This window comes from Gymnogyps californianus, chromosome 3 (assembly GCF_018139145.2).
Source record: "Gymnogyps californianus isolate 813 chromosome 3, ASM1813914v2, whole genome shotgun sequence".
Lineage (NCBI taxonomy): Eukaryota > Metazoa > Chordata > Aves > Accipitriformes > Cathartidae > Gymnogyps > Gymnogyps californianus.
The window spans coordinates 13442996-13470746 of NC_059473.1; the positions used below are offsets into that span (position 1 = coordinate 13442996).

The following is a 27751-nucleotide window of genomic DNA, read 5'->3' on the forward strand; positions in this document are numbered from 1 at the left end:
AGGGGTTTTTTTTAATCAGTGTGACAGTAAAGTGATAGCATGGGCTTAGAAAAATCTTTACAAATTAACAGGTATGGAGTCATACTGTCATCATTTACATTTCTGCAGTTTTTCTGCATTTAAGGAGCTCTCAAGGTGGTCAATTAGGTAATTGAGCTATAATTTTTAAGATAACCGCTTAAAAGAAACTTCAGTTTAGTCTTCAATATAATGAATGAAAAACATGCACAGGAGTGCAGGAGTAGCACAACTGAACTATCCATTTGACCATGCACGTACAAACAAATAATGCTATTACTGTTAAATGGTAAAGGAAAATTCGTGTTAGATGTTATTTTCTTGTAGTGGAACATAGAATAAGACATACCTTCCTACCTCATCTGTTATGTTACATTCATGAACCTCAGAAGCAAGAACAATCAGGGTCACCTTATGATTAATTTTACCTCACCAGACTGTTGTCCTAATTTATTTCCATTTTTTTATTTGATTTGAGAAACAAACTGCCTGTCCGCTACCTTCTCTTTTTCCCAGGAGGGGTCCTTTTGTAGCTGACATACTACTGTTGCCCTGCCCAGTGAGGCTTTTCCATTCAACTTACACAGTAAAAATTGCGTATCACAGAATGATTGAGGTTGGAAGGGACCTCTGGGGGTTGTCTTGTCCAACCTCCTGCTCAAGCAGGGTCACACAGAGCAAGCTGCCCTTGACCATGTCCAGACAGCTTTTGAATATCTCCAAAGATAGAGACTCCACAGCCTCTAAGGGCAACCTGCACCAATGCTTACTCACCCTCACTGTGAAAAAGTGTTTCCTGGTGATCAGATGGTACCTCCTGTGTTTCAGTTTGTGCTCGTTGCCTCTTGTCCTGTCACTGGGCACCACTGAAAAAAGCATGGCTCCATTCTCTTTGCACCCTCCCTTCAGATATTCATGTATATTGGTAAGATACACCCAGAGCCTTCTCTTCTCCAGGCTAAACAGTCCCATCTCTCTCAGTCTTTCCTGATACGAGAAATGCTCTAGTCCCTTAATCATCTTCATAGCCCTTTGCTGGAGTCTCTGCAGTATGTCCATGTCTCTCTTGTACTGAGGAGCCCAGAACTGGACACAGTGCTCCAGGCATGTCTCACTACTGCTGAGTATAGAGGGGAAGGATCACCTCCCTCAACCCACTGGCAACAGTCCTTCTAAAGCAGCCCAGGATGCTGTTGGCCTTTTTTGCTGCAAGGGCACATTGCTGGCTCATGGTCAACTTGGTGGCCACCAGGGTCCCCCGAGCTCTTTTCTGCCAAGCTGCTTTTCAGCCGTTCAGCCCCCAGGATGTATTGGTGCATGGGGTTCCTCCCCAGATGCCAGACTTTGCACTTGCCCTTGTTGAACTTGATGAGGTTCCTGTCAGCCCATTTCTCCAGCCTGTTGAGGTCCCTCTGGATGGCAGCATGACCCTCTGGTGTATCAGCCACTCCTCCCAGCTTTGTACCATCAGCAGACTCGCTGAGGGTACACTCTGCCCCACCATCCAGATCATTAATGAAGATGTTGAACGCAGTTGGCACCAGTATTGACCCCTGGGGTGTACCACTAGTTTCTGGCCTCTAGAGTTCATGCCGCTGATTACCACCCTCTGGGCCTGAGTGTTCAGCCAGTTTTCTATCCACCTCACTGTCTGCTCATCCAGCCCATACTTCATCAGCTTCTCTGTCAGGATCTTATGGGAGATAGTATCAAAAGCCTTACTGAAGTCAAGACAGATAATATCCACAGCTCTCCATTTCATCATAGAAGGTTATAAGGTTGGTCAAGTGTGACTTACCCCTGGTGAATCTGTGCTGACTACTCCTGATCACCTTCTTGTACGTCGTGCCTGGAAATGGTTTCTAGGATTACTTGTTGCATCAGCTTCCCAGGGATCTAGGTGAGGCTGACTAGCCTGTAGTTCCCTGGGTCCTCTAATACCTCAGCCTTTTCCATGTCCTGTGTTGCCAGGTCCCCTGCCCCATTCAGCAGCAAGCACACTTTTTTCCTAGTCTTCCTTTTGGCACTTAGATACTTATAGAAGCTCTTCTTGTCGCCTTTGGCATCCCTTGCCAGATTCAGTTGGGCTTTGGCTTTCCTAACTGTATCTCTGCGTGCTCAGACACTGTCTCTCTATTCTTCTCAGGTTACCTGTCACTGCTTCCATCTTTTTATGTTTGCGTTTTGCCAGGTGCATCTTGTTCACCCATGCAGGCCTCCTGGCATTTTTGCCTGCCTTCCTCCTTGTTGGGATGGACCACTCCTGAGCTTAGAGGAGGTGATCCTTTAATATGACCAGCTTTCTTGGGCTCCTCTTCCCTCCAGGGCCTTATTCCACAGGACTCTTCCAAACAGATCCTTGAAGAGGATGAAGTCCAGCATTGTGGTCTTGGTTTTTGCGTTGCTCTCTCCTCACAGAATCCTGAATGCCACCATCTCATAGTCACTGCAGTCAAGGCTGCCTTCAGCCTTCACATCCCTAACAAGCCCTTCCTTGTTTGTGAGTATGAGGTCCAGCAAAGCACCTTTCCTTGTTGGCTTCTCTGTCACTTGAGCTAGGAAGTTGTTGTCAGTGCACTCCAGATATCTCCTGGATTGCTTATGCCCTTCTGTATTGTTTCTCCATCATCTATCAGGGTGGTTAAATTCCCCCATGAAGACCAGGGCCTGTGAACATGAGGCTCCTTCTGGCTGTCTGTAGAAGGCCTCATCCACTTATTCTTCTTGATCAAGTGTCCTTTAGCAGACAGACATGCCCTACAATGTCACCCATGTTGGTCTGCTTTTTAGTCCTTATGCATAAGCTCTCAATTGGCTCATCATCCATCCCCAGAGCAGAGCAGAGCAGATCTCCATGTATTCCAGCTATTTTCTCACATAAAGGGCGACTCCACCTCCTTGTCTTCCCAACCTGTCTTTTCTAAAGAGCCTGTGTCCCTCCACTGTAGCACTCCATTCATGTTAGCCATCCACCATGTTTCCATGATTTCAACAAGACTTGCAACTGTGCACAGATCTCTTAATTCCTCATGTTTATTCTCCATGCTGCGTGCATTAGTGTACAGGCTCTTCAGAGAGGCACCTTGGCATGCTGATTTCCCAGAAAGCACTTTTCCGTACCAGTGCCTTGCAGACACTTCCTTGCTTACATGCAGATGCTGGAGGTGACCCCACTCAAGCCCTGTTCTGATGATTTTTGCTTTTCTTTTTGTTCACATCACTCCAGACCCTTTGTTCATCAACCCTGTCTGTCACCCCCTCAGAGGGTTGCTGATAACTCTCTCCCTCCCCTGTCGGTCATAGTTTAAAGCCGTCCTCATCAGGTCAGCCATCCTACTGGCAAAGATACCTTTGCCCTGCTTAGCAAGGTGGATCCCATCTCTCCCAAGCCCACGCTGATCCTCAAACAAGGTCCCATTGTCATAGAAACCAAAACCCTGTTGCTGACACCACCTCCACAACCAATTGTTGACGTGCGTTATCAGCGCCCTCCTCCTTACACCCTTTCCCTTTCTTGGCAGAGTTGAGGAGAACACTACCTGGGCCCCCATGCCCCTATTGCCTCCAGAACTCTGTAGTTGCTTTTGATAATCTCCAGCTTGCTCCTGGCAGTGCACCTCATTGGTGCCCTCATGGAAGAACAGCAAGGGGTAATAGAGGGTCGGACAAGCTTCATCAGTCTCTCCACAACATCTGTGATCGAGGCCCCTGGCAAGCAGCAGACTTCTCTAAGATGATAGGTCAGGTCAGCATATGGGTGCCTCTTCCCCGCAGCAGGGAGTTGCCCATTACTATCGGTCACTGCTTTCTCCCAGTGGCCTTGCGTTGTTGAGGGTCAGTTGGCCCAGATGCTTTGCTTGAAAGCACATCTGGGTCCTCTTCAGCCTTGAGGGCAGTGAACCTATTTCATAGTGGCAAGCCTTTAGGTGGAGCTGGAGCCCTCCTCTTGGTGCCAGAAGTCACTAGCTTCCATTCTTCACCTTCCCCAGAGGTTGCACTTGCCATTCTACTGGACTGTGCCCGTGTCCACACTGCAGGTGGAGATCTAGGCCTCTTAAAGGTGTTAACACCATTGAGCAACATTTAACACATATGAACACCATTGATTGATAATGCTTGGAAAAACACATATAGTGTGCATTTTGTTCTAGGCTTCAAATGTGCTGCAGCAGGATAATTCTGTTGATCACTGGAGGTTTTTTTGGGGTCCGTTATAATTCCCAGATCTTTTTTCTGTTGCTGTTCAGTCTCCTCTATTTTGTACTTGTGCTTTTGATTTCTCAGCAATGCACTCTGCATCTGTCTTTGTTCAATTTCAGTGTTTTGGTTTCAAACTGTGTCTCCAGTTTGTCAGACCTATCTTGACTTCTCCTTCTGACCTCCAGTACGCTTGCAGCCTTTCCCAAGATCATATCCTCAACCCATTTTTTTTCAGTCTGTTCCCCCATCCAAGTTGTCAATGAAGATACTTGCAGGTATTAAAGCCGTAACAAATCCACAGCAGGATCCTATCTGGAAAATGCTCTCGGCCTGACAGCAGACTGCTGGTAATGGGGATACATACTTTAATGATGATTTTGCCTGGTTCTTATTTTCCTAGTTTATTTGTGAGAGTATCATGCCAAACTGTGTCAGAATACAAGTCCAGTTCTGTCACATTAGCACCTTAGCCTTGGTAGTTTGTTGCTGCCAGTTTTGGCCAATGCTTTGCCTTGTCTGCATATCTTGCTGGCCTTTTCAGTTACACAACGTATTCACATGTATGCAAGTATCCTCCAAAAACCAGGAAACACTTTTCCACTTAATTAATATTTTCCCTGTTTTATAACTGATGGAACTAGATTGTGCATTTCCTGAAGCAGGTTTGATGTTGTCGAAGAAAAAATTGTGCTTATGTCCAGTGTGCTCCGGACAGCAGGCATCATTGGCCATATTAAGAAGTGTAATGATAGATCAGTGTGTAAAATTTTGTAGATGAATTGTGTGTGTGTGTGTGAGAGAGAGAGACTTCATTATGTGTTCATGACCTGAAAACAAGCTGTAACATTGTGTATCTATGCAAAATTGAGTTTTTAGGGATGGTATGGATAAAGCTCTTGGTGATTTTACCTTAGTGACAGGCTTTTGTGTTATATTCTAAGGGAAGGATTCATAGCAGCAGCGGGAGCTAGCTGTGATTTTAGAACAATTAAATGACTTCTGGACATACTACAGAACAAGATTTAACCTGAGGCAGGCTCTGGACTTCATGTCTGCCACCATTCCAGATCGCTCCTGTTTCTAGCACATGCCAGCTGGATGGAAACTCCAGGGGGTATTGCTTATCTGTGCTGCAGAATGTGCTACCTTTTGGAGCATGGACAGCTCTTAATCTTCATCTCTGACTTGACTTTATAATTACAGGAGTCATGAGACTACTCTGCTAGCCACATTGATACATCTCTAAATAGTTTACGTTAGTTCCTAATGTGAATTAATAAGGGAAAATGCGGAACAGTTTGTCAGATACACTTACGTGGCTGTGAAGCCCACGTAGCTGTCATTAATAGGTGTGAAAAATTACAGTTATTCATAGTTTTCACATTAGACCATGGCATACGTAGACTGTCTTCACTTAAAGTATAAAAGACTCCTTCTGTTTGCTGCTGGCATTACAGCTGTATAGTTAGGTATGCTGAAGCCTCTCACTTTGCATAATTACAGCTGGCAGTTTATTTCCAGTTCCTGTACGTAGGATTCAGGCAGCTATCTCAACAAATGATTGCAACAGAACCTAATGTTTCAGTAGAAAAGGTAAAGTCACTGTTGTACTTCAATGATCCTTTCTTGAATTTATTCTTAATTCCTGCAAAGTGGAGAAACCCCCCATCATATAGTCAGGATTACATATTGGACAAGTGAAAATCCAAGTTAAAAAAGTAATGTAATGTGAACATGTGAATGTGAACTTAACTCAGAGTAGTCCCTTAGTGTGGATTTGAAGTGGATGTTCTGTTTCCAAACTTTTGTTAGTGGCTACCCAGAAAGTCTAATGTAGATTGCCCATAACAGGTTGTGTTAGTATAGGAAGGATACATTTTAAATACTTCTTTTGGTTACCTTTGTGTCTTTTTCACTGTGAGAAAATTTGTTACATTTAAATGACCCTCTTCACTTATATAGGTCTCATTGAATTAAACCGCAGTAAGGCAGCATGCGTGCCACGGACAAGTTAAAAATGTCTGAGCCCAACTTTTTCTCCACAGCTGGAGTTTGCAGTTGGAATCCTTTGCTTTTGTGTTTGGAATAAATTTTGTTCAGTGACTGATGGACTAGTTTGCTGGGTTCTGAGTTTCATGTATTAACAATCTGCAGAAACCTGATTGAGATAAAATGGGAGAAAAGCAACGACAAAAATGCCAGAAATTAAATGCTTTAAGTCACTGAAAATGAAACTTTGACAAACAGCCTTTCAGAGGTCATTCACATGTAATTGTGTCTAAAACTTGACTTTGTCTTGCAGCATAGAAACCAGTATTTTCTCAAATGGCAGAACAAATGGCTTTGGATGGTTATAGTTTCTTTTCCGATTATAGGTTAAAAGAAAAAGGGACATATTGGCACAATAAAACATGCAGCATTGGGATAGACTTTTTTTTTTCTTCATTTACTCAGCAGCAAGACTGTCCCGCAGAGTGGACTAATCAATAACCTGGCTTTTCAGCTTTTAAGTAAGATACATTAGAACTATCACAAACCAATTTTTAAAGATTAATAGAGTTAGGCCATGTGAAACAAATCTCTGGGGAACGAGAGAGCAAAATTAGACTCCTCAAAAAATAATTCCTTCATTAAAATCTGGCAAGTCTAAGAAACCATTTGCAATTAATGCTAATATACTACAATTATGCATTGGGGCTCATATAACACTCTGTGATGGAGATGGATGCAGATGACATGCAAACCTCTGTTGTGTTTGTGGATTTTGAAATATATTTGTCTCTCCTCCCCACTCACCTACAAATTTAAAGTTGTTACAGTTACAAGCTGTTGTAATTTGGCCTGTGGTTTCCACAGACACACACAAACTTTTTTCAATGATCTTATTGCTTTGAACAGTAAGTTGAAAGCAAGTGAGTGTCACAACACTCATTTGTTCTTTAAGCTTGATTAAAATAATTGTTTTTTCTAGAAATATAGAGAATATTTTGCTGTCTTTCCAATGTAGTTTTAGCTCCGAGGAGTCTTCTTTATTTCCATTCCCCATCCTTCATGTTGTGCCACTAATGTAATAACAAAGTGTAATTCATGCCAGTTGCTGGGCCAGGAGAAAGGAAGTGATGTCTCTGCACGGTACCTTGATAATCTGTGCTGCGTTATTCTCTTGATAGTGCATAGTATTCTGCTAGCTTTTGTAAGCTGAAGGGGAAAAGCATAGCTTTTTCGTGGCTGGTGGCTAGTGGCTGTTATATTTTGCATAGACTGTGAAGCTGGTGAATTGGTGTTGCTGAGTCAGGAGGCAAGTAACAGGTTCACATTTTGGAGATCAACTGCAAGTGTGAATTTGGTATAAGTGGGTGCAATGATGACTTCCTCAATTTGCAGGCAGCTTCAGTCCCACTTTCACTGCTCAAATCTTTGCTTACCAAGAGCCCAATAAAATTAAAATGTGGTAGGTTTTATTTGGCTACCCAAAGGCCTGTGAACAGCAAGAGACACCAGTGCCAGTGGGCACTCACCAGCAGCTCTGTGTTTAGACCAGACTTTTCTGTTGGAGCATTATTGCCCACAGACTTACTTGGACTTCCCTTTTCCTTCCCTCCCCAATTTCTCTGCCTGCTCTGTGTCTGATAAGGGTCTTGAGCACAGTCTCAGGCTTTAGGAAGGAACTGTAGGCCATCCAGCAGCAATCTCCCTGGGAATAAGAGACACTGACATTGCTTCTACTGCAGGGTCCTTCTGGAAGGAAGCCCAAAGGACAGCAGTGCTTGAGCATACCAGTTGTTTTGAGCAGTAACTTCACCATAGGAGACCAGTTTAAATCCCTCCATCATGTATGTGAACCAAGACTTTAAAGTCAGATTTACCATCATTAGGAGTTACTGAAGCTGTCATTCATCAGTTGGTCAGCTGAAATTGCGAAGGAAGCAGTTTTGAAGCTATGTAGGTATTGCTTTTTAGAAGAGACAGTCTCGGTCAGGATCCAGTTACATTTAGATCCTCTCCCCTTGTAATGGCTTCTTTTTAATACCCTTTTGATTAAACTTGTTGCCTTGCTTGTCTGCTAATTTTTTATTATTATTATTATTATTAGTTTTGGGAAGTACTAGAGTGTTATTTTTCTGCTGAGTGGGAGAAAGAAATTGCCTTTTGTTTGGTGAATGTTCCCAGCGTGGTGGGGTATGTTTATGGAAGATTCTTCTAAAGCTGCCAATGGTACTTCTAAGGAATACTACCCAAACCTGTGGTATCAAACAATTCTTCAGGTTGCATTTTTTATGGTTTTATGTTTTGAGTTTATAGGTGGTGACATTTTCATTTGGTTTTGCAATGTGTTAAGTAAGGTATATTTAGAATAAAACCCCCATGATCTTTATGTTAGCGTGGCTGCAAAGACTGGAAAGAATAGTCTTCCCAGAATGGTTTTGCCATTTTTAAGATATAATGTGTTCTGACATGCTAGGTAACAAAAATAACTAAGAAGAAGGCTTAGTTCTCTCTACTTCCTTAGCTAAGTTGTATGCTTACAAATAATCACATAATGCTAATTTATATTTTTTTTCCCCAGGGTATGGTCTTCGTTGCCATCGAGCTATCATCACCATCTGCAAACTAATTGGCATTAAAGACATGTACGCCAAGGTTTCTGGATCCAAAAACTTGATTAACATTACCAGAGCTCTCTTTAAAGGCTTGACACAACAGGTAGATTGCACTCTCAGTGGTTCTATGCATTAGGTCAGGGGACAGAATGGGATTGATATTGTAATAGTTTGTGGTCAAACAGTTTATATTCTAGGCTTAAAATGAAGTAATTTTGCAAAGAGCAAACAAAATCAGCATGTGAATAATTCCTCAGCAGTTGTATGAAGTTGTCCAGTCAGAAACAGCTGTATGTAACTCTGCCTGTTCTGCCGCCAAATGCCTCCAGGGGACATCTGAATTTCTGGGCTTTCATTTGTAGTATTTTTGGTGACATTTGAAAAATCATGGGCAGAGGAAGTTGTGGCCCAGCTTTGGTTGCTGCTGCTTGTTTGTCTGCATTCTAAGTTTTCATTGCCTAAGGACCAAACATCACAGCTGCTTCTATCGCTAGTATAATTAAGATCTCTGAAATAAGTCAGGGAGATGGTGTCATTTCCTCTAACTCAAAGTGCACACAGTGGAGATGTCTCTCTCTGAGCCAGCTGCCTGTAGTTGATGGAAGGATCCAACATGCAGCATTTCATCTGACTTCCTTTGAACATCAGCCTTAGGATGAGTCAGTCCTTTGGAAATTCCTGGTTATCTCATTTGGTCATAGTGTTGGTAGCTGCCAGGATTTAGCTGCTTACATTCCCAATATAGCCCTGCAAAGCTATAGTTGTCAAATCTGTCACCCCGTCCTAGCCAACTTTTTCAGTTTAGCCTCGGGAGGGGATGGGGTTATGATCCTCTTTGCCTAATGAGATAGTCACAGATGCTTATCAGTATCTGAGGTTAATCAGACTTGAGGAAGTCTGTCATATATTTTCAATGCATTGTCTCTGAGAGGTCTTCCACAGAATGAATAGAATAGAAGAAGGGCCTGCTGTATAGATTATTGCTTTGAGAGATGTGCACTTGATATATTTTCTGGACTGCCCTGCATAGGAGAAATTTCCTGTTCCCAGTAGACATTTATTCTGTAAAATCTGAGTGTTAGCAAAACAACTTGTATGCAAGGAAGAGGTATGGTTGAAAATAATGTTAAATTCATCTTATTGTATTAGCTAATATTACCTGTCAGGGCAGTAATAAGCACTTTACTGTTGTCAAAGCAAAATTCATATCCATATAAAGACATAAAAATGTTACTACACATTACTAACATGCCAACATGCATCCGTATTAGCAGGGTGTGCCTTTTCTGGCCAGATCCTTTCCAGAAGCAAGTTCCTTTAGGATGACATTGTAATGTTAGTATATCTGCAGTCTAGCTGTCTGAATTCCTGCTGCTTATGCAATTAGCTCGTTTGAAACCCATGAGGATGAGCCTGACGAGTCATTTAATTTACGCAGTGTTTAAACTGTTTATTAGTAAATTACTTTTTTTTTCCTACCCCATATGCCACGTAGAGTTTGACCTGAAGTAAACCAACATTGCGCATCATTGCTTTGATTGTCTTTTCTCTTTCCTACTCCCAGGAGACTCACCAACAGTTAGCGAACCAGAAGAGTCTCTATGTAGTGGAGTTCCGGGAGGAGCAGGGCCCTCTACCCATCGTCGTGGCGCTGCCTGAGGGGACTGTCCGTGAGGATCCTGAGCCTGAAGATGAGGTTCCAGACACAAAGCTGGAGTGGAGTGAGGTGAAAGAAGCTCAGGGAATGAAGAAGTCTCCCTGGGTGAATGTCAGACGGACAGTATGGTAAAAGCTGATATGGTCCCTCTGTCTCTTCTGCTCAGAGATGGAACTGGGAAAGCCCAGCCCAAATGGACAGGTTATCTAGGCTTACATTTCAGAGGAGGGCACTAGTAGCTCTCTCATGCCATTCATATTGCTGCTTCTATTGCTGCCATTCAGTAACACTGTTTGCTTTCCCACAATTCTTTTGACCACTGTTCGACTGGGGACGTTCAGATGGAAACAGCCACCGAACATGACTTTGTCTTCAAGCATGCGTTTACTCGATTCCTGAAGGTGATGTTTAATCAACAGATCCCATGTTTCTTTCACAAGCTCTTGGGAAACTACTGAAAAGATAAGATTGTGAAAGCAATAAAGAATCCTCAGAATGAGTTCAGTGTGGGTTTGTTCAGGTCTTTTTTGCAAAATGCCAATGTCTGGGAGATCTTGAAGCAAGCAGCAGTAGTGGGAGTTAATGTGTGCACTCTCCATCTCACTCCCTAGGCTCACTCATTATGGTGGGGGAACTGTGAAATCAGGAAGTAGAAGTTGTGTGTCTTCTGGTGGGCGGGAAGGGGGGCAAGGTGATGGTGGGCAGCAGCTGGAGTTGTGCAGATGCTATTCATGCAAGTGGGGGGGTTCCCCAAGTGAAGCAGAGCCCACATATCTGAGGACAGCCACCCCACGATCTCCTGTGGGATATTGCAGTATTTTGACTGGCATTGCAAGTCCAGTCCAAAACCTGCAATCCAGCCTTTCTTATGGTACTCTTCTCTGCCCGTGTGCTGGGATAAGACCTAACTTCATATTCTGCCAATTTGGTACTGAGCACAGTAGAGTCTTGGACCCTACCCAGGATTCAGAAAATGCTACAGCTGTCAGAGGATTAAATGAGAAAGACCAAGTCCATGATACACACCAGCCTCTGACTGGAGATGGAGTAAACCCCTTCATGTAGCAGATCTCCAACTGAAGCACACAGAGGTATGTGCTAGATGCTAGATTAGCTCACTGGTTGGAGGGGATCCATCACCCAAGTCCCACCAGGAGATAAACAGACTCTGCATCCACATGCTAGGACACAATGCTCTACCTGGCAACTCCATGTTTTTGTCTTAGGCATGGCAAAAGAAACAGTGGAACTGAACCCAAGCAGTGTTTTATCACAAAGTATTAGAGCAATCCAGGCTATAAAACAAGTCAGGAGTTAACTTCTGTGCCTCCCAGTCTGTGAGTGCTTGTCATGGCATTTCTCTGTATGCCAAAAGATGCTTGTACCACCTGTTTTGTTAGTACAGGAGAAAATACCTTAGAAATACTTCAAGACCAGCCTGGGAATTTACATTTGAAGTTCTGATGTTAAAGACATTTAGGAGCAATATTTTGCATTGATTTCAGTGCAGGTTTCTAAAGACAGCAGTCATCTATATACAAACAGGCATGGTGAATTTAATTGAGTTTTATCTCACTCTGGTAATGAAAATTCTAATTCAAAGGCAATGCCTGCTGAGCAGTTGGCTGAAGGCTTTATTCCTGTTTGCCAGCTCCATCTAAATCCACCTTCAATAGAATTGCAAAGCGTTCTGTTTGCAGACTTGTAAGCAGCATATCAAACTACTGTTCAAGAATGTGTGCTCCCATTTAGCTTGCATCTTACTGCTGAGCAAAATCAAGAATGAATAAGCCTGGGCTAAAGGAATCAAATCTTGCTGCATTTAGATGACCTTCAGTTTGCTTCTGTCCTTGCAGAAACAGTGAGCTGAAGTGAGCTGGCTCTGCTACTGACCAAAAACAGCCTCAGCTTGGGTAGTAGAGAGAGCCTAAAGTGACTAACTGGATCAGCTGTTTGTCATTTGCTTCACTTTGTTGCAGTGAGCAGATGGATCATGCCAGCATTTCCTCTCTCCTCATAATCAGGAATAAGGTGTGTGTCAGTAGCAGGTCATTGCATCCAGACTTGGAGATGTCCTGCTGCTTCCTTGCACCCTGTTCTTGCATTTCCTCGCCCAACACATACGGAGAAGCCTCCCATATTCTGGCCCAGGAATGGTGATGGTGCCACCGGAGATCATGCAAGGCCACTGCTGCACAAAAATTGGGGATGTAGGTGATGTCAAGGTCTCCAGCAATGCCCCATCTGCGTAGTGGGATGAGATACTGTGTTGGGCTTGTGTGGTGCGGGTTTGTGTAGCGGGGGAGGGGCTACAGGGGTGGCTCCTGTGAGAAGCTGCTAGAAGCTTCCCCACCTCCAAGTCAGACCTGCCTCTGGCCAAGGCTGAGCCCATCAGCGACGGTGGTAGCGCCTCTGTCATAGCATATTTAAGAAAGGGAAAGAAGGCTGCTGAAAAAAAGACCTGCAGCGGAGAGAGGAGCGGGATGTGAGAGAAACAACCATGCAGACACTGAGGTCAGTGAAGAAGGAGAGGGAGGAGGTGCGCTGGAGCAGAGATTCCCCTGCAGCCCGTGGTGAGATGGCAGGCTGTCTCCCTGCAGCCCATGGAGGTTAATGGTGGAGCAGAGATTCCCCTGCAGCCCATGGAGGACCCCATGCCGGAGCAGGTGGCTGGGCCCAGAAAGGGCCATTACTCCATGGGGAAGCCTATGCTGCAGCAGTTTGTGGAAGACTGCAGCCTGTGGAAAGGACTCGCATTGGAGAAGCTCGTGGAGGGCTGACGCCCATGAGAGGGACCCCACACTGGAGCAGGGGAAGAGTGTGAGGAGTCCTCCCCCCGAGGAGGAAGGAGCAGCAGAAACAACGTGTGATGAACTGACCGCAACCCCCGTTCCCATCCCCCTGCGCCGCTGCAGGGGGAGGAGGCAGAGGAACTGGGAGCAAAGCTCAGCCCGGGAAGAAGGGAGGGGTGGGGGGAAAGTGTGTTTTTAAGATATGGTTCTATTTCTCATCATCCTACTCTGATCTGATTGGTTATAAATTAAATTGATTTCTTTTTTTTTCCCCAAGTCAAGTCTGTTTTGCCTGTGACCATAATTGGTGAGTGATCCCTCCCTGGCCTTGTCTCAACTCACGAGCCTTTTCATTGTATTTTCTCCTCCCCATCCTGCCACGGGGGAGGAGTGAGCGAGCGGCTGTGTGGTACTTTGTTGTTGGCTGGGCCTAAACCACAACAGATGGCAGAATTAGGCAGGCCCTTGCATAATCTTGGGAAGGGCTGAAGAAAGACAAGCTGTAGGGACAGGTCCTAGCTAGCAGCACCCAATGCAGAGCAAGTTGTAAAGTCCAGCTCTCCCCAGCTGACCTGGGCCTGAACACTTCCTTGTGCAACCCGAACTGAGATCTCACACCACATTTTCCCAGCTCGTGAGGTGCCTAGGCCATCACTCAGCAGAAGGGTTCCAGCCTGTCTTTTGTGATCAGAGGTCTGCAAACAGACATCTCCCTTGAACCCTTCTTGGTCACTCAGTAATTTCTGTTCTCACTGCTAGTGCAGGGTAAAACACCCCATTGTTCTCAGTGGGTCTTTTCTCCATCAGCCAAAGCACTGAGAAGTGTCTGATTTATAGCTGGTGCCTTCAAGAAATCCACACGAGCCTTGCAGGTCCACCTTGCGTGCTAGTAGAAATGAGGAGCTGCAAGGTAAGGAAGTGGTAGGGTGAATGTCATTTGCCTTTTCAGAACTTAAAGTAATGTAGTAACCACAAATCTCCCTCTTTCCCCAAGGTCTGCACACTAGCTACACTTGCATCTGCTCCCATGAGGGTCTTCAGGACTCCTCTGCCTTGCCTCTGCTCTCTGGAGGAGGTTTAGGGCTCTTCTCAGACCCACAGGACAATAACTCATGTTTGAGCATTTCTATGAATCAGGAATAAGGCTTTCCATCCCTCAAAGCCAATGGTGTTTCAATGCTTGATTCTGTTAGCATAAGGGAGACCAAGGAGCAGGAGCGGGCTGTGGTCTCAGTGCAAAGATCAGAGGTGGGAAATGGACCATAGTTGGGTCAGGAGAGGAGAGGGGGAGGCAGACCGAGCTGGACATGAATCAGACTCTGCCACAGACCCACATGGAGCTTTGATCCCTCCATAGAAGTCATCTTTTGTGGGTTTCCCATTTTCACAAGTTTGTTCAAATTAATATGGATGCTTGTATAGATGTTTTACCCAGCATATAGTTTGCTCATCACTCGCAGATAAAGCTGACTGTAAAATGAGAAACATCAGAAACTCCTGTATTTTCCGTGGAGCTGGCCATAATTTTCTATTAAGTTTCTTTGCTTTCAGACAAAGCAAACTCTTCTCCTGCAATTCAGGAGAAGATGGAAGTGCTTCTAACTCATTGCATCACTGGAGGCAAGGTATCCAATATACAAATATTTGGGGAACAGCTAAAATTGCAGTTAAGAAGCAAGAGCAACTAAGATTACAATCTGGGCATAGTTAATGAATGATATGTCTGTAATCTTGTTTTTATCACAGGAGCTGAGGTTTTGCTTGCCTTCAAGTGGATAGTTTGTTTTAACTAAAGTCTAATTGCCTGCTCTCTAGAGTAGATGCCTGCAGACCTCCTTGTTTTGCTGAGGAAGCTGAAGAAGAGCAGAGATGGAAACTCCAGTTACATTACCAGTTGAAATCTGGTGGTGGCTGCGGTGATGCAATAGGCCCACTGTTTTTAACAGTGTGAATGGGACTTGTAAGTGCTCTGAAAAAAGGGGTTATTTGTGGCTTTTTAAATGGGCTGTTCCATCTAGCTATATCTGCAAGAGAATCCCAGAGATGGGGAGGATGAATGAAATGGCATGAGGAGGATGCTGTTGAAGATGAGGTGCTAGTCTGGGGGGATGTGGAAATGTCTGAGCAAATGCAGAGCCTGGGATGGAGCAGCCCTATATGTTGGGCCAGACTGGGAGCAGCTCTGGAGGCAAGGACTGCAGGTGCCTTGTCATCAACAAACTGCAAGGGCCAACTGTGTGCAAGCATGATGCAGCAGAGCCAGCCGTCTCACATTCTGGGGAACCATGCTAATAAGCAATTATCCCCAGACAAGTATCTCCATGGGAGAAGGATCAAGCCTGCAGTGTTCATCATGCCCAACGTTTCCAGTGGGGTGACAGTGAATTCTGAGAATGCTGGCCAATGCTATCCTCAGGGTTCTCTGTGGGGACGAGACCTGGTGCACATATGGTAGATGGTTTGTAGGTCCTGGGAGATTCTCTGAGCTCTGGGCAGCATCTTTCCCTTCAGAAGCATTGAGTTGTGCCATTTTCCAGGCAGCTACCTTGGGCTGCCCAGCTTCCAGGGCATGTGGCTCTCCATGGCTGTATTGAGACAATAGGAGGGCTGGGCATGATGCGCAGTGGAGACCTCAGGGTGCTTTTTCATTTTCTTTTTCTCTTTTTCCACCATGCAGGGAACATGCATATTGCTGCAACTCACCTGGCACCTGACAGGTGCAATTGAGCAGCCTGGTGCAACAAAGCCACACCTCACTGTGTCACTGTCCTATGTTTGGGCCCAGCAGCCCTGTGCCAAACAGGGACACTCATTCACCTGCAAGCTGTTCAGCTGCATGGGATTGAAGTTGGGGCCACACTGGGAGGGTTTCAAAGTTGCTGCACTGCTTTGTATCAGTTCATTTGGATGCTCTTGACCCTGTGGTGGCCCTTCTCTCTGCCCAGCCCCCCCAGGCAAAGACTTGGCCCAGGTTACACTGGGACCACAGGGCCACCCTCCCAATGCTATGTCCACAACCTTGTCTCAGCCCGCTCCCCAGCTGCACTGGGGCTGATGAGCACTCCCATGCCAGCAGCACCTGGCTGTTTTTTTCCAGTGCTGGTTTACAGCAAGGTTAGGCTAATGCTGGCGGGGAGGTATGTCAGCAAACCAGGTGGGGCCAGAAGGAAAGGGACGAGCAGGTAAACTACTGCAGACTGGTATAAACTGGTGTGGGGCAGGGAAGGGAGAAGCAAAGGGCAAAGCAAGGCAGAAAGAATTGGGGAGGAGAGATGGGAGCCCTGCCAAGACATAGGCTGTAAATGTGATGGCCACAAGGCATAGGGACATGGATGTGAGGGGACAGACGGCACTGCTTGGTGCAGAGAAGTGCTGGCCACACCTGGGTGCAGAAGGTGGACAGAGATATCACATCCCAGGGTCCTGGGTATGACTGCAAATGTCTGCCTTTGTAAATAGCCCCAAACAGAAAGGCATCTTTGTGTTTTAATGCTAAATTCAGGGGCATTAATAGAAGCAGGGCAAATCTGGGCACCAACCCCTCCCCGCACACACACACACCATGATGACGTGATGTTGAAACCAGTTTCAACAGGTACATGTTAAACCTTCAGAATCAAGTGCCAGTGTCCAAAGTGGCTGTGAGTTCCCTCCTTGCTCTGAAAAAGGGTTTCTTTTTCCACTTCTGTTGCAATCAACTTGCTGTTGTCACAGTAAGACAAGCAAAACACGTCAGGCTGGTTTTTAACAAGGAAAAAACAAGAAAAAAATGCAAATGTTTTCCTCACATTGCAATTAAAAAGCTTCAACCCAAACCCATGGTCACAGCTCAAAAGTCCCCCCTGGACCTGAAGCAACAGAGGAGCCTCCAAATCAACTTTTATTTCCCTTCCGTTCTCCAGTCCTTATTATCCAGGAACTTCAGACTCAAAATGGAAGCATTTTTTGCCCCACAAGCTGGAAGGGCTAATTTGGTACCACTGTTTATTAGGCACCTCTAACATGTGAAAACACCCTTTCTTGGGTCTAAACCCCATTTAAATTAACTCACTGTCGTGGTTTAACCCCAGCTGGCAACTAAGCACCACACAGCCGCTTGCTCACTCTCCCTGGAGGGATGGGGGAGAGAATCAGAACAGTAAAAGTGAGAAAACTCGTGGGTTGAGGTAAAGACAGTTTAATAGGTAAAGCAAAAGCCACACATGCAAGCAAAGCAAAACAAGGAATTCATTCACTACTTCCCATCGGCAGGCAGGTGTTCAGCCATCTCCAGGAAAGCAGGGCTCAATCACGCGTAATGGTTACTTGGGAAGACAAATGCCACAACTCCAAACGTCTCCTCTTCCTCCTTCTTTCCCCCAGCTTTTATTGCTGAGCATGACGTCATATGGTATGGAATATCCCTTTGGTCAGTTGGGGTCAGCTGTCCCAGCTGTGTCCCCTCCCAACTTCTTGTGCACCCCCAGCCTACTCACTGGTGGGGTGGTGTGAGAAGCAGAAAAGGCCTTGCCTCTGTGTAAGCACAGCTCAGCAATAACTAAAGCATCGCTGTATTATCAACACTATTTCCAGCACAAATCCAAAACACAGCTCCATAGTAGCTACTGTGAAGAAAATTAACTCTATCCCAGCCAAAACCAGCACACTCACTCAAGTTATCACTGTGGAGTAGTTTCAGCATTCAGATGAACATCATCACTGAGATTAACCTGAGTTGGTTTAGCCCCTGGCCCAGGCTACAGAGCCCTGCAGGCTCCCCTTGCCAGAAAAGCCCTCTCATTCATGCCCGAGTCTGTGCCTTACAATGCAGTGCTCCTGAGGCTGTACAGGGCTGTGTATCTGTGTGCAGCAAAGGGAAAATAGCAGAAAAGTCTCTTGTGTATTTGCAAAATCACAGCAAACCCATCTTTATTAGCGACATAGTGCTGGTGTATGTGAGAGAAGCCATGCACCAAAGACAAGAGCTGATTGCCTCTGCAATTCAAGTTGTTATTCTAATCATCCATACAAATCTCCTACAGGCAACTGCACACCTTCTAAGTTGTATTTTGTAGGGGGACTAAAGACAGCAGCAATTCCTGGCACTATGGTTGTGCCTCATAATTCAGCAATACCCTTCAGGGGTTGCAATAACTCATATTGCCCCTGAGGCAAGTTAAATATTGTCCCCATTTCTCATCACAAGTCAGAGATGGCATTTCCAGAAACTGCATGAAAATGTTCTTTTGGCACAGCAGGTTTAGGGACAGAAACAGGCTTACATGGATGGGCGGCAATTAAAATGACCCGGTTTCATACTCATGCTGGTTGTTCAGGCTTCCCCTGATAGCAACAGCAACCCTGGAGGCGTAAAGGTGTGGTTCAGGGAGATTTTAGCACTTTGAACCCAACTATATTATTCTTTTTAAAGCTGGATGTTTTTCTATTTGGGGCCCAATTACCAGCATCAAACTATACCCAACCCAGAAGAGACTGAAGGGAAACATTGTGCCAGGATATAGCTTTCTCTGGCAGGCTCTTTGTCTTCATTGCCACGGTCCCACATAAAAAGCTGCTTGTTTATAGTATATACATTAAAAAACAAAACCCAAACCCAGCCTGGAAACTGCAGTCGTTGAACAACTTCCGTGTTCTTAGGGTGACGACAAGACACACTTGCACGGGGGGGTGCTTAGGATGATTTCCATCGCAGGAGTGAGTACACCTTATGGACCACGTACATCAGGGTAGCTAAGAATGCAAATACCTACAATGGAAAAACACATCAGCCAGTTAACTTTATTATATGAGTTCCTGCACTGAGCAAACACTTCATGATCCATTATAATTCTGTTGACTCTTGCATGTTTGGAGACATTCATGCATAGTAGGACTGGGACTAGTTTCTTTCCCCCCTCCCTGAATGGTTGGTGCAAGTAAAGATTTGCCCTTGAGGCCGCTCCACAGTCACCTCCTCACCTTCCTTCCCCTGCTTGCCAGGCACTCACCACAGCAGCAATGTTCTCCTGGTAGATGGTCATTATCAGAGGGCTGGTAGACAAGCCGATGGCATAGGTGAAGTAGGCTTCCAACACAGCAGCACTGAGGTAGAACAAAGCTGCGGTCTCCTGGCAGATGACATCCTAAGAAACAAGGATCACACAATCATTTCCAAGGAGGGAGAACACTGCGAAGGGGAGAAAAAAAAAAAGGAACTCACATAAGCAGGCCCCAGCCTGCAATTTGGAGTGCAGTAGCAGCAAAGGAAACAATTGTCTACCAGTGATACCAGGGAGGGGAGAGGCCCTGAGGTTTGTCATGTCCACTTACCAAGGTGACCCAGGAGCTGCTGCCCCCATGCGCCCCGCAGATGTAGAGGCACAGGAGGGTGGTGGAAATGATGAAGCAGAACACAGAGACAAACATCACCCAGCCTTGCAGGATGGGTGACGGGACCTTCGAGGATGCCACGAGGATCCAGACAAGGCCCCCAAAGATCTGCAAGTGAAAGTGGGAGAGAGGGCAAGCATGGGATAAATTGGCTTATCCAGAGCAGAGCCAAAAACCATGCATGCCTCTGGCACTAGCACTGCACATGGCAATAGCCCAGGGATGCCTTTGAGTTCTTCACAGCCTCCACTTGAAACTGGGTATTTGGCTGGGAGCATCTGCCTTTGATCTTGACCCAAAAAAAGCCTCGCTGTAGCCCTGCCTCCTGGTGTCACCACCATTCACGCCCTCCCCACATCAGTGTGCTCAGGAGGCTGGTTCAGACATTTTTGAAGGCTGGTTTCGATGAACAGGGAGGATTATTTCAGAAGGGCATGTTTGCTTCACACCCAGTGTGGCAGATCCTTGAAGGGAGTGGTGTCAAACCCAGCTCACCTGCACAAACAGCAGACATGTGGCCTCATGAAGGCCACAGACATGGCCTTAATGAAGGCCATGTGCAAATGTCACCCTGAAAGGAGAAAGAACAGGTTGAAGAGAGGTAATATGGCCAGTTTTACTCTCTGAGGTAGGGGAGATAAGGTTGAGGCTCCCAGCTCCTCCTGGGAAGGGGGGCTTGTATTGCTGCTCCAGCTATTTGGGTCATCCTTCGTTGGCTACACCGGAGCTGTGCAAGGTACTAGCTGCTGGTCTGGTAGCAGGTGGGACCCCATTCTTCTCAGCCAGCCTCGGGAGTTTGCTATGGGTTTTCTGGTGGGGTGGGGAACACAAGGACAGCTACATCTAGGCTCCATCCTTTCTCCACCAGCAGATTCCTACACAAGAGGATGAGAGCACAATGTCCAATGCTGCAGAATGTCTGAGCTGCAAGTGGTGTCTTTGTACCAAAATGCACTCAGCAGCTTTTCTCTGCTACAAATCAGCCCAGTTGTTTCTTGAACCTGTGCAAAGTTTAGTCTATGCAGCATCCTAAGATGAGGAGCTCCTCAGCTGAACCCACACTGTGTAGAGACTGGTGCTGCTGTGGGGACCTATCCCTCATCACCGGCTGGTCTTGGATTTGCAGGCAAATCTCCAGAGGTAAGAGAGCCCCACTGACTCTAAGATCATTCTGATCGCCAGTGTATCCCAGGTCAGCCTTGCCAGCATCCAAGTGCCAATTCATACAAATCGTGGCATTTCCATTTCCTTGGAGGCATTTTGCAAGTGGGAAAAAAAGGTTCTGATTTATGATACTCAGAAAATGTCACATCATTTGTGTCACCCCACATTTGTAGGAAAGTTCATTGGTTCCTTTATGCAAATTGATACATTAAATCAATGATGTAGTTGAGATCTTGCAAATATCTGAGTGAAAATAGGTCTTCCAAAGTGCTGCTGTTGTGATGCCTCTTGTAACAACCAAAGACTGACACTTGAACACTAGTCCAGTGCCTGTAATAACTCATGTGGTGAACACCATGAGTGCGTTGCAGCTAAAGATCCTGGAGAAAACCTTACAGTTGCTCCATTAAAATCCAACACAATTGGGGTGATAGATGAGGTTGGGAGGAATAAGTATCATTTCTCATTTCTTACCACTCCCCATCTCTCCTTTCTGCAGGATGTGATTTCTCACTCAGGCAAGTATGTTTGACATGGTTTGATTGCTGACTTCGGTTTTATGGTGCTGCTGTTCAGCAGACCCAGAAAAATGAGGAAAAGGTCAAGAGGCTTTCAATAACAACCCACAGCAGGCTGGGGACAGCAGTCTAAGAAAAACTTATCTTTTAAATAGCCATTTACAAAGAAAATATATCTTTTTTCAACTTGTTTCAGCTTTTCCACATAGGCCTGGCTATCCATAAATGCAGAAAGCTCTTCAAATAAAATAGATTACAAGAATTAAACCCAGCCTCACAGAATAAAAATGGTAGTTCTTAATCAGCACATCCAGATGTGGCAATCATCTGAGCTGCAGGCAGGACCTTCTGGCACTTTCGCAACTGTCTTAGCATTTGAAATGCCATTTTTTTTTTTGTAGTTAATATATTAACCCACTGCAGGCAACCTCAGATTCAACTAAGGACTGAGAAACTCTTTATCCTTCTGAATGCTGTGATTCAAGGCAGCCGCCTCCTTTGTACACAGCAGAGATAATACAGCTGTATTATTATATTATCTATAACCTAGAGTCATACACCTCCAGAGATGGAGAAATCCAGTTATGCAGCATTCCTCTTTCCCCAGGTGGTTCCTGAGCCTTTAGGATGCACATTCCCAGATCTTACCCAAACCAAAGGATAGGGTGATTATTTTTGTCTTATTAAGAAAGCTGCCTTGCCAAATCCCCTGGAGACAGGAATTACAAACAGTTCAAGGCACAGCCGGTACTGTAAGCATGCTGAGGCCAACAGCATGCTCAGCACCAGGACTAACACAACCCAATGGCAGGGGTGGCTGGCAAGTGTCTACCCAGCCAGAACTTCCACAGGGACTTTGCACTCTCCTTCGTGCAGCTGCAGGAAACCTGGAGCTTACTCTCAGGGCGTGGGCACAGAGACAAAGTCCCCAGAGCATATTGGGAGGAGCTGAAGCAAAGCCTTTCTCTACACATTGGTAATGCCTTCTATAACCCAATTCCCCTTTGCTTGACTGCTATCACTAGGAGAATGAAGTAGATGCTGTAAATCCCAGGAGTATGGGCTGAGTTGGGTGACAGGAAAGGATTTGGTCCCAGCTGGCAAAGTTGAAGTTTTTAGCATGAAATAATCTGAATGCCAATCTAAAGCACTCAGCCAAACCCCTCAATGCTGGATGAAAGTGCTCAGGCTTTGGAAAAAGCCTCTCAAACTGCTGTGGAAAAGCAGGTTTCATGGGTGGGGGCAGAGGACACAGGAAAAAGGTTCTAGTTGAAACTTTCCATCTTTTAGTGAGTGCTCACAGCAACTGCTTTTAATCACCTGTGCCAAATCCATTAAGATTATGATCTTCTCCTGCTCAATGAAATTACAATATGGGAAGAAGTTATAAGGTGTTTGTTCACCCTTTGCTCACCCACTGTTGCTCACACACCCAGGTCCAGCACTCTGCACCTCCAGCTCAGGAATGTTGCAGCTGAGCAGTACAGCTTTGGCAGCCTAGGCTCTTTGCTGCTGAGAACAATTACCTCAGCTAGCCTTTACCCCCTGCTTTAAGCAAGCAGTTTATCCTCTGCCTGTATCAACTGCTAAAATCATCTTCCAATTAATTAATTGGCTCAATTTGGCAACCTAGTTTAAACCCACCAGCAACCCCTTCAACTTTGTTAGGCAGGAAATTACAAAAGGTTTTCAGAGGCACCACAAAAATCCCCTGCAGACTAAAGGAGAGCTTCCGAGCCCCAGCTCAAGATTTGTGGTTTTCTTTGAGGGTGAGCTAGGCATCAGGGGCTGCTCCCAGACCCTTGTGGCTCAGGGACTTGGTGTGGCTCCTGAACCACATGCTTTGTGTCAAGTCTCATCCCTCAGACACCCGCAGCATGAAGTGTGCCGGATGCCCCACAAGCAGCATCTGCCCTCCCCCAGGGAAAAGCCAGCACTCACGATTTCAGGAATGAAGAGCACATCTGGGAAAGTCGTCAGGACAGCCAGGCCACTGGGCAAAGAGGTGGTGGAAGTTGCAGAGGACATTGCGAGCCTCTCTCACGGTGACTGTCAGCCGCTCTGACTCTAGCTGCCGAAGGTAGCTGCCAAATGCAACCTCCTTCCTTCCTTCCCTCCCTCCCTCTCTCTCTCTCTCTTCCTCCTTCCCTCCCCTTCTTCCTGCTCTTCCTTCTTCCCTCCCTCCTTCCTGCTGGCAGGTGAAGACAGCTGTGAATGGCACAGGTATGGCCAAACCCTATGACAAGGAGTTACTTGGTGGCTGATGGGAGCCACATGGGAGGTTTTCACGAGATGTGGGCAGCCCTGAGGCATTTTGAGCAGAGCTGTCTCTACACAAGCTGAGCATGCAGGGCAAGTCCCTGGGTGGTGGTGGGTGGCACTGGCTTACATCTGAGGGCAACAGGGAAGACCTGTACCCATCCAGCTGGGCAGCCTCTCATCCCCTTTATTTGCACAGTAAGTCAGCTTGTCCCGCACTCACGTGAGCTGGTCACAGCAGCAGGCACAAGGTTAGCTGGCAGCCAGGGCAAGCCAGGACATGCCAGCTGTGGGAATCCGTAGGGAGTGTTGCGAGCAGCCTTGAACAATTAGACATAGCCTTGAAAGACATAGAATAAGGGAGTAAATAAGTGATAAAGCAGGTGTGCAGAAAAGAAGCTGAAGACTGAAATAACTTGGAAAACAGATACGAGACCGAAGCCAGAAGACGTGTGTCTTGCTCGACAGCACCGAGCTTAATCAGAAGCTTAGCCGCGGCACGTGAACAGAAGGTATTAACTATTCATGGAACAAGCCTGAGTGCGTGGACAGCTAATGAATCTATATAAGCACAAATTTGTAAACAATAAAGGTCTTTGGTTTTACCCGCACCAGAGTCCGTGAACCATCCCTACAAATGGCGCCCAACGTGGGGCACGAAACTACAGCATGGAACGTACGTCGGTAGGGACTCCAGTTGGACGAATACATCAGCGGAGGAGCTGAACGACCCAGGTCTCAATCACCAAATAAAGGTGAGCAACTGGAGCATTTTATTTTTTTTTTTAAATGGGGGCGCATATGTCTGTAGAAGAAGCGTCCATTTTACGGCTGTTATTGCAATTGTTAGCTAAGCGGGGAATCAAATATGAGGAACGGACTATGAAAATGTTGTTAATGTGGCTTAAAACGCACGGAGCTCCCACACAGTTGCATGAAGTATTTGATGTAGATAATTGGGAGAAAGCCGGCACGCTAATCTGGGAAGCAGCCTCATGAGGTGACCTTACGGCAGCTCAAATCATGACCACTTGGCGTGTAGTGACAGATAATTTATGGCAGATTAAGGCAGATAAAAAAGCTGCCGCTGCTGCCGCGAGTGCTATAGCTCCCCAGACCCCCCCCGAAGAAACGACAGCGAGTGTAGGGGGAGAAAAAACTGCTTCCACTGTCAGACCTAAATCCCAAGATTTACAGACTGCCTCAGTACCTCCGGAGGGTGAGCAGTGTAAGCTTGTGGATGTATCTGGACAATTGCCCGGTTTTACGCCAGCGTCTGTAGCAATCCCTCCCGCCCTGCCGAAAAAAACGACATCGGACGGCATGGACTTTGATCCTAAAGATCGGTGGGCAAAGCTAAGGGAGGAGGCGATTAAGACAGGAGACTTTGAGGCAGTGAGTTGGTCTTTTCCTGTCCTGGTGCGGGATCAAGGACCAAATGAGTGGCAACCGTTCCAGTGGGACTTAATCAAGGAGTTGCGGAAAACCGTTGTGACCTATGGACTTTCTGCCCCCTTTTCTCAGAGTCTGTTAGAGAATGTTTTTACAGGACGATTACTTACTCCTTATGATATATGCCAATTAGCCGCCATGATTTTAATGCCAACTCAGAAACTGTTATTTACACAACGGTGGCAGGATCTGTGTGCCCAGGAAGCACTTGCGAATTTAGAAAAGCAGCCGAATGATCCATTACATGGAGCAGGCTTACCCCAGCTGCTAGGGTGGCCGCTGTTAGACGATCCACGATTACAGGCATGACTTGACCCCGCGATTTTGTGTTTGACTGCCCGATTAGCTTATCAAGCCAGTTAAAGTACCAGCGACAGGGAAAGCAGAAAAATCATTTACCCGAAAAAAAAAAAAAAAAAAAATATTTTTTACCCGTATTATGCAACAAACAAACGAGCCTTACATGCAATTTATTGATCGCTTGAGAGACGCTCTCGATAAGCAGATTGATAACGCCGAGGCAAAGGAAGACCTATTACTTAAGCTAGCGGTTGAAAACGCTAATGTAGACTGTAAACGAGTATTACAAACCCTATCACATATGGCCGGCATCATACAGATGATCGAGGTCTGCAATAGCGTTGGCTCTATCTCGCACCAAACTGAAGCCCTTGCTGGGGCCTTTGCGGCAGCAGTGAATGTTCCGACAACTAGCCCATGGAACACCCCAGTGTTTGTCATTAAAAAGAAAAATGGGAAGTGGCGTTTGCTACATGATCTGTGACGCATCAATGCAGTAATCGAAGACATGGGTTCACTGCAACTGAGTATGCCATCTCCCGCAATGATCCCCGCGAATTGGAATATTATTATCATCGATTTAAAGGATTGGGTTTTTTACCATACCCTTAGCAGTGGAAGATACATCTAGATTTGCCTTTTCAGTACCCATGGAGAACTGTAAGGAACCTATGCAAAGATATCATTGGACAGTACTGCCACAGGGAATGAAAAATTCACCCACCATTTGCCAGCAATATGTTGCCACTGCACTGACGCCAATTCAGCAGCAGTACCCACAGTTAGTGTGCTCAAAACCATGTTGTTAAAACAAAAAGGGGGAACCGTTGGAGACTCCCCGCAGACACGCTTAGCAAAAGCAATATATGTGTTTAATCATCTGTCCTTTACCCCTCATACTGAGACACCGGTGATGCTCTACCATTTTCACTCTTTAGGGGAGGTATCACAGCAAACATTACGAGATAAAAATGTACCTGTCATGGTGAAATCCCTACTAAATGGTAAATGGGAAGGTCCATTTACATTAATAACATGGGGAAGAGGGTATGCTTGTGTTTTGACAGATCACGGGCCCTGCTGGGTTCCAGCTCGGTGTGTACGGCCAGCGCTCACAAAGCTGCAGGTACCAGGCAAACAACAGACAACTGCAAAAGACCCTGAAGGGCCTGCCGAGACATCAGAAGACATTTTGAGTGACAGCGCAAACTGTTTTGATGGGAAATGACTTGCTTGAGACAGTGAGGAGTTGTGTAACAGGCCTCACTAGGCCGCAGGTGTCTATATGTCTAGTCTGTAAATGCTGCTGTGGATATATTACTGTACATTGTATATTTTGTAGAAAGTATTTGATTTATTTTAATGGTAATCAGCACATTTATCTGAATCATACTTTAGCACCATTGTGTATTCATTGTAAGAGAATCAATAGTATACGTAAGATCTATTCAATCCGTTATTTTTGTTGTTATACAGACCGGTATATAAAATGGAGAGGATAATGACCTTTTTTAAGTTTGATTGGGTGTATACAAGCAATATGGGTGCCACCACAACCAAAGACAAATGTGTGGGTCACGTTAGCGAATCTAACAGGACAAGATTTTATTTGCCTGTCTATTGTATCTCCAGGGAACCCTTTTTCAACATGTCTTGTCAGAGTCCTGGCGGATACCTGGCCCAACACTATCCAGTCCCAGCCACCCCAATTACCACAGGAGCCGCAAGAACTTGGACTCCTGGGTTCAGTTAAAATGGACAGCTGTTTGTATTTTAATTATTCAGGGCGCAATCGAACAACGGCGCAAAAATATCAATTCGTCTCTGTCCATATATAGAAATAATACAGCCTGGTGCAACTATACTAGCCTGAATATTTCCAAATCTAGCAACGCGCCTCTGGCGCTTCCTTCAGGGATTCTTTTTTATCTGTGGCGATTGTGCATGGGGAGGAATACCATCTCATATAAAAGGAGGGCCTTGCAGTTTGGGGAGGCTCACTTTGCTAACACCAAATACATCAATAATTTTTAATCACCGGCGCTCCAAGTGATCGACCCACGCCTTTAAGGCAGAGTGCAGGGATGATGTGGAATTTTGGAACAGTGAAAAGAGAATTATGGCTTCTATAGCTGCGCCAGGGGTCGCAGCCTCGCAGGCCTTAGCCACACTAAATAAGTTGGGATGTTGGCTAGCCAAGCAGACTAATGCTACTTCTCAAGCCTTGAGTAGTTTGCTTTTAGATGTTGATTCAGTAAGACATGCAACTTTGCAAAATTGCGCAGCAATTGGTTTTTTGCTTTTAGCACAGGAGCACGAGTGTGAAGACCTTGACGATACGTGTTGTATGAATCTCTCCGATCACTCGGAATCTATTCACCGTAGCATTCAACAATTGAAAGAGGGAGTTAAAAAGCTACA

The 27751-nt window shown here is 45.7% G+C and overlaps 2 protein-coding genes across 2 annotated transcripts in view; one reads left to right on the forward strand and one right to left on the reverse strand.

Annotated features, from left to right (window-relative positions):
* MRPS5 (mitochondrial ribosomal protein S5) overlaps positions 1-10975 on the forward strand; it is a 73928-nt gene extending 62953 nt beyond the window's left edge. Inside the window, exons 11-12 of the mRNA XM_050893045.1 lie at positions 8786-8922; positions 10384-10975. Of these exons, the coding sequence (XP_050749002.1) occupies positions 8786-8922; positions 10384-10608 (362 nt within the window). The 3' untranslated portion in view covers positions 10609-10975. The remainder of the gene's footprint in view (positions 1-8785; positions 8923-10383) is intronic.
* A 7964-nt stretch (positions 10976-18939) lies between these two features.
* MAL (mal, T cell differentiation protein) lies at positions 18940-23347 on the reverse strand. Its single transcript, XM_050895001.1, has 4 exons — positions 23261-23347; positions 19578-19745; positions 19256-19390; positions 18940-19014 (listed from the first exon to the last, which is right to left on the reverse strand). The coding sequence occupies exons 1-4, from the start codon at positions 23345-23347 to the stop codon at positions 18940-18942; spliced, it is 465 nt and encodes a 154-aa protein (XP_050750958.1).
* Positions 23348-27751: the final 4404 nt, after the last annotated feature.

What these genes read in the sequence shown, in the direction of transcription:
- MAL (XM_050895001.1), bottom strand. Translation starts at nt 23,347, where the DNA reads ATGTCCTCTGCAACTTCCACCACCTCTTTGCCCAGTGGCCTGGCTGTC. An exon ending in GCAGCTCCTGGGTCACCTTG is followed by an intron (nt 19,391 to 19,577) that starts GTAAGTGGACAT and finishes CTTGTTTCTTAG; the next exon opens with GATGTCATCTGCCAGGAGAC. An exon ending in AGGAGAACATTGCTGCTGTG is followed by an intron (nt 19,015 to 19,255) that starts GTGAGTGCCTGG and finishes TTTCCATTGTAG; the next exon opens with GTATTTGCATTCTTAGCTAC.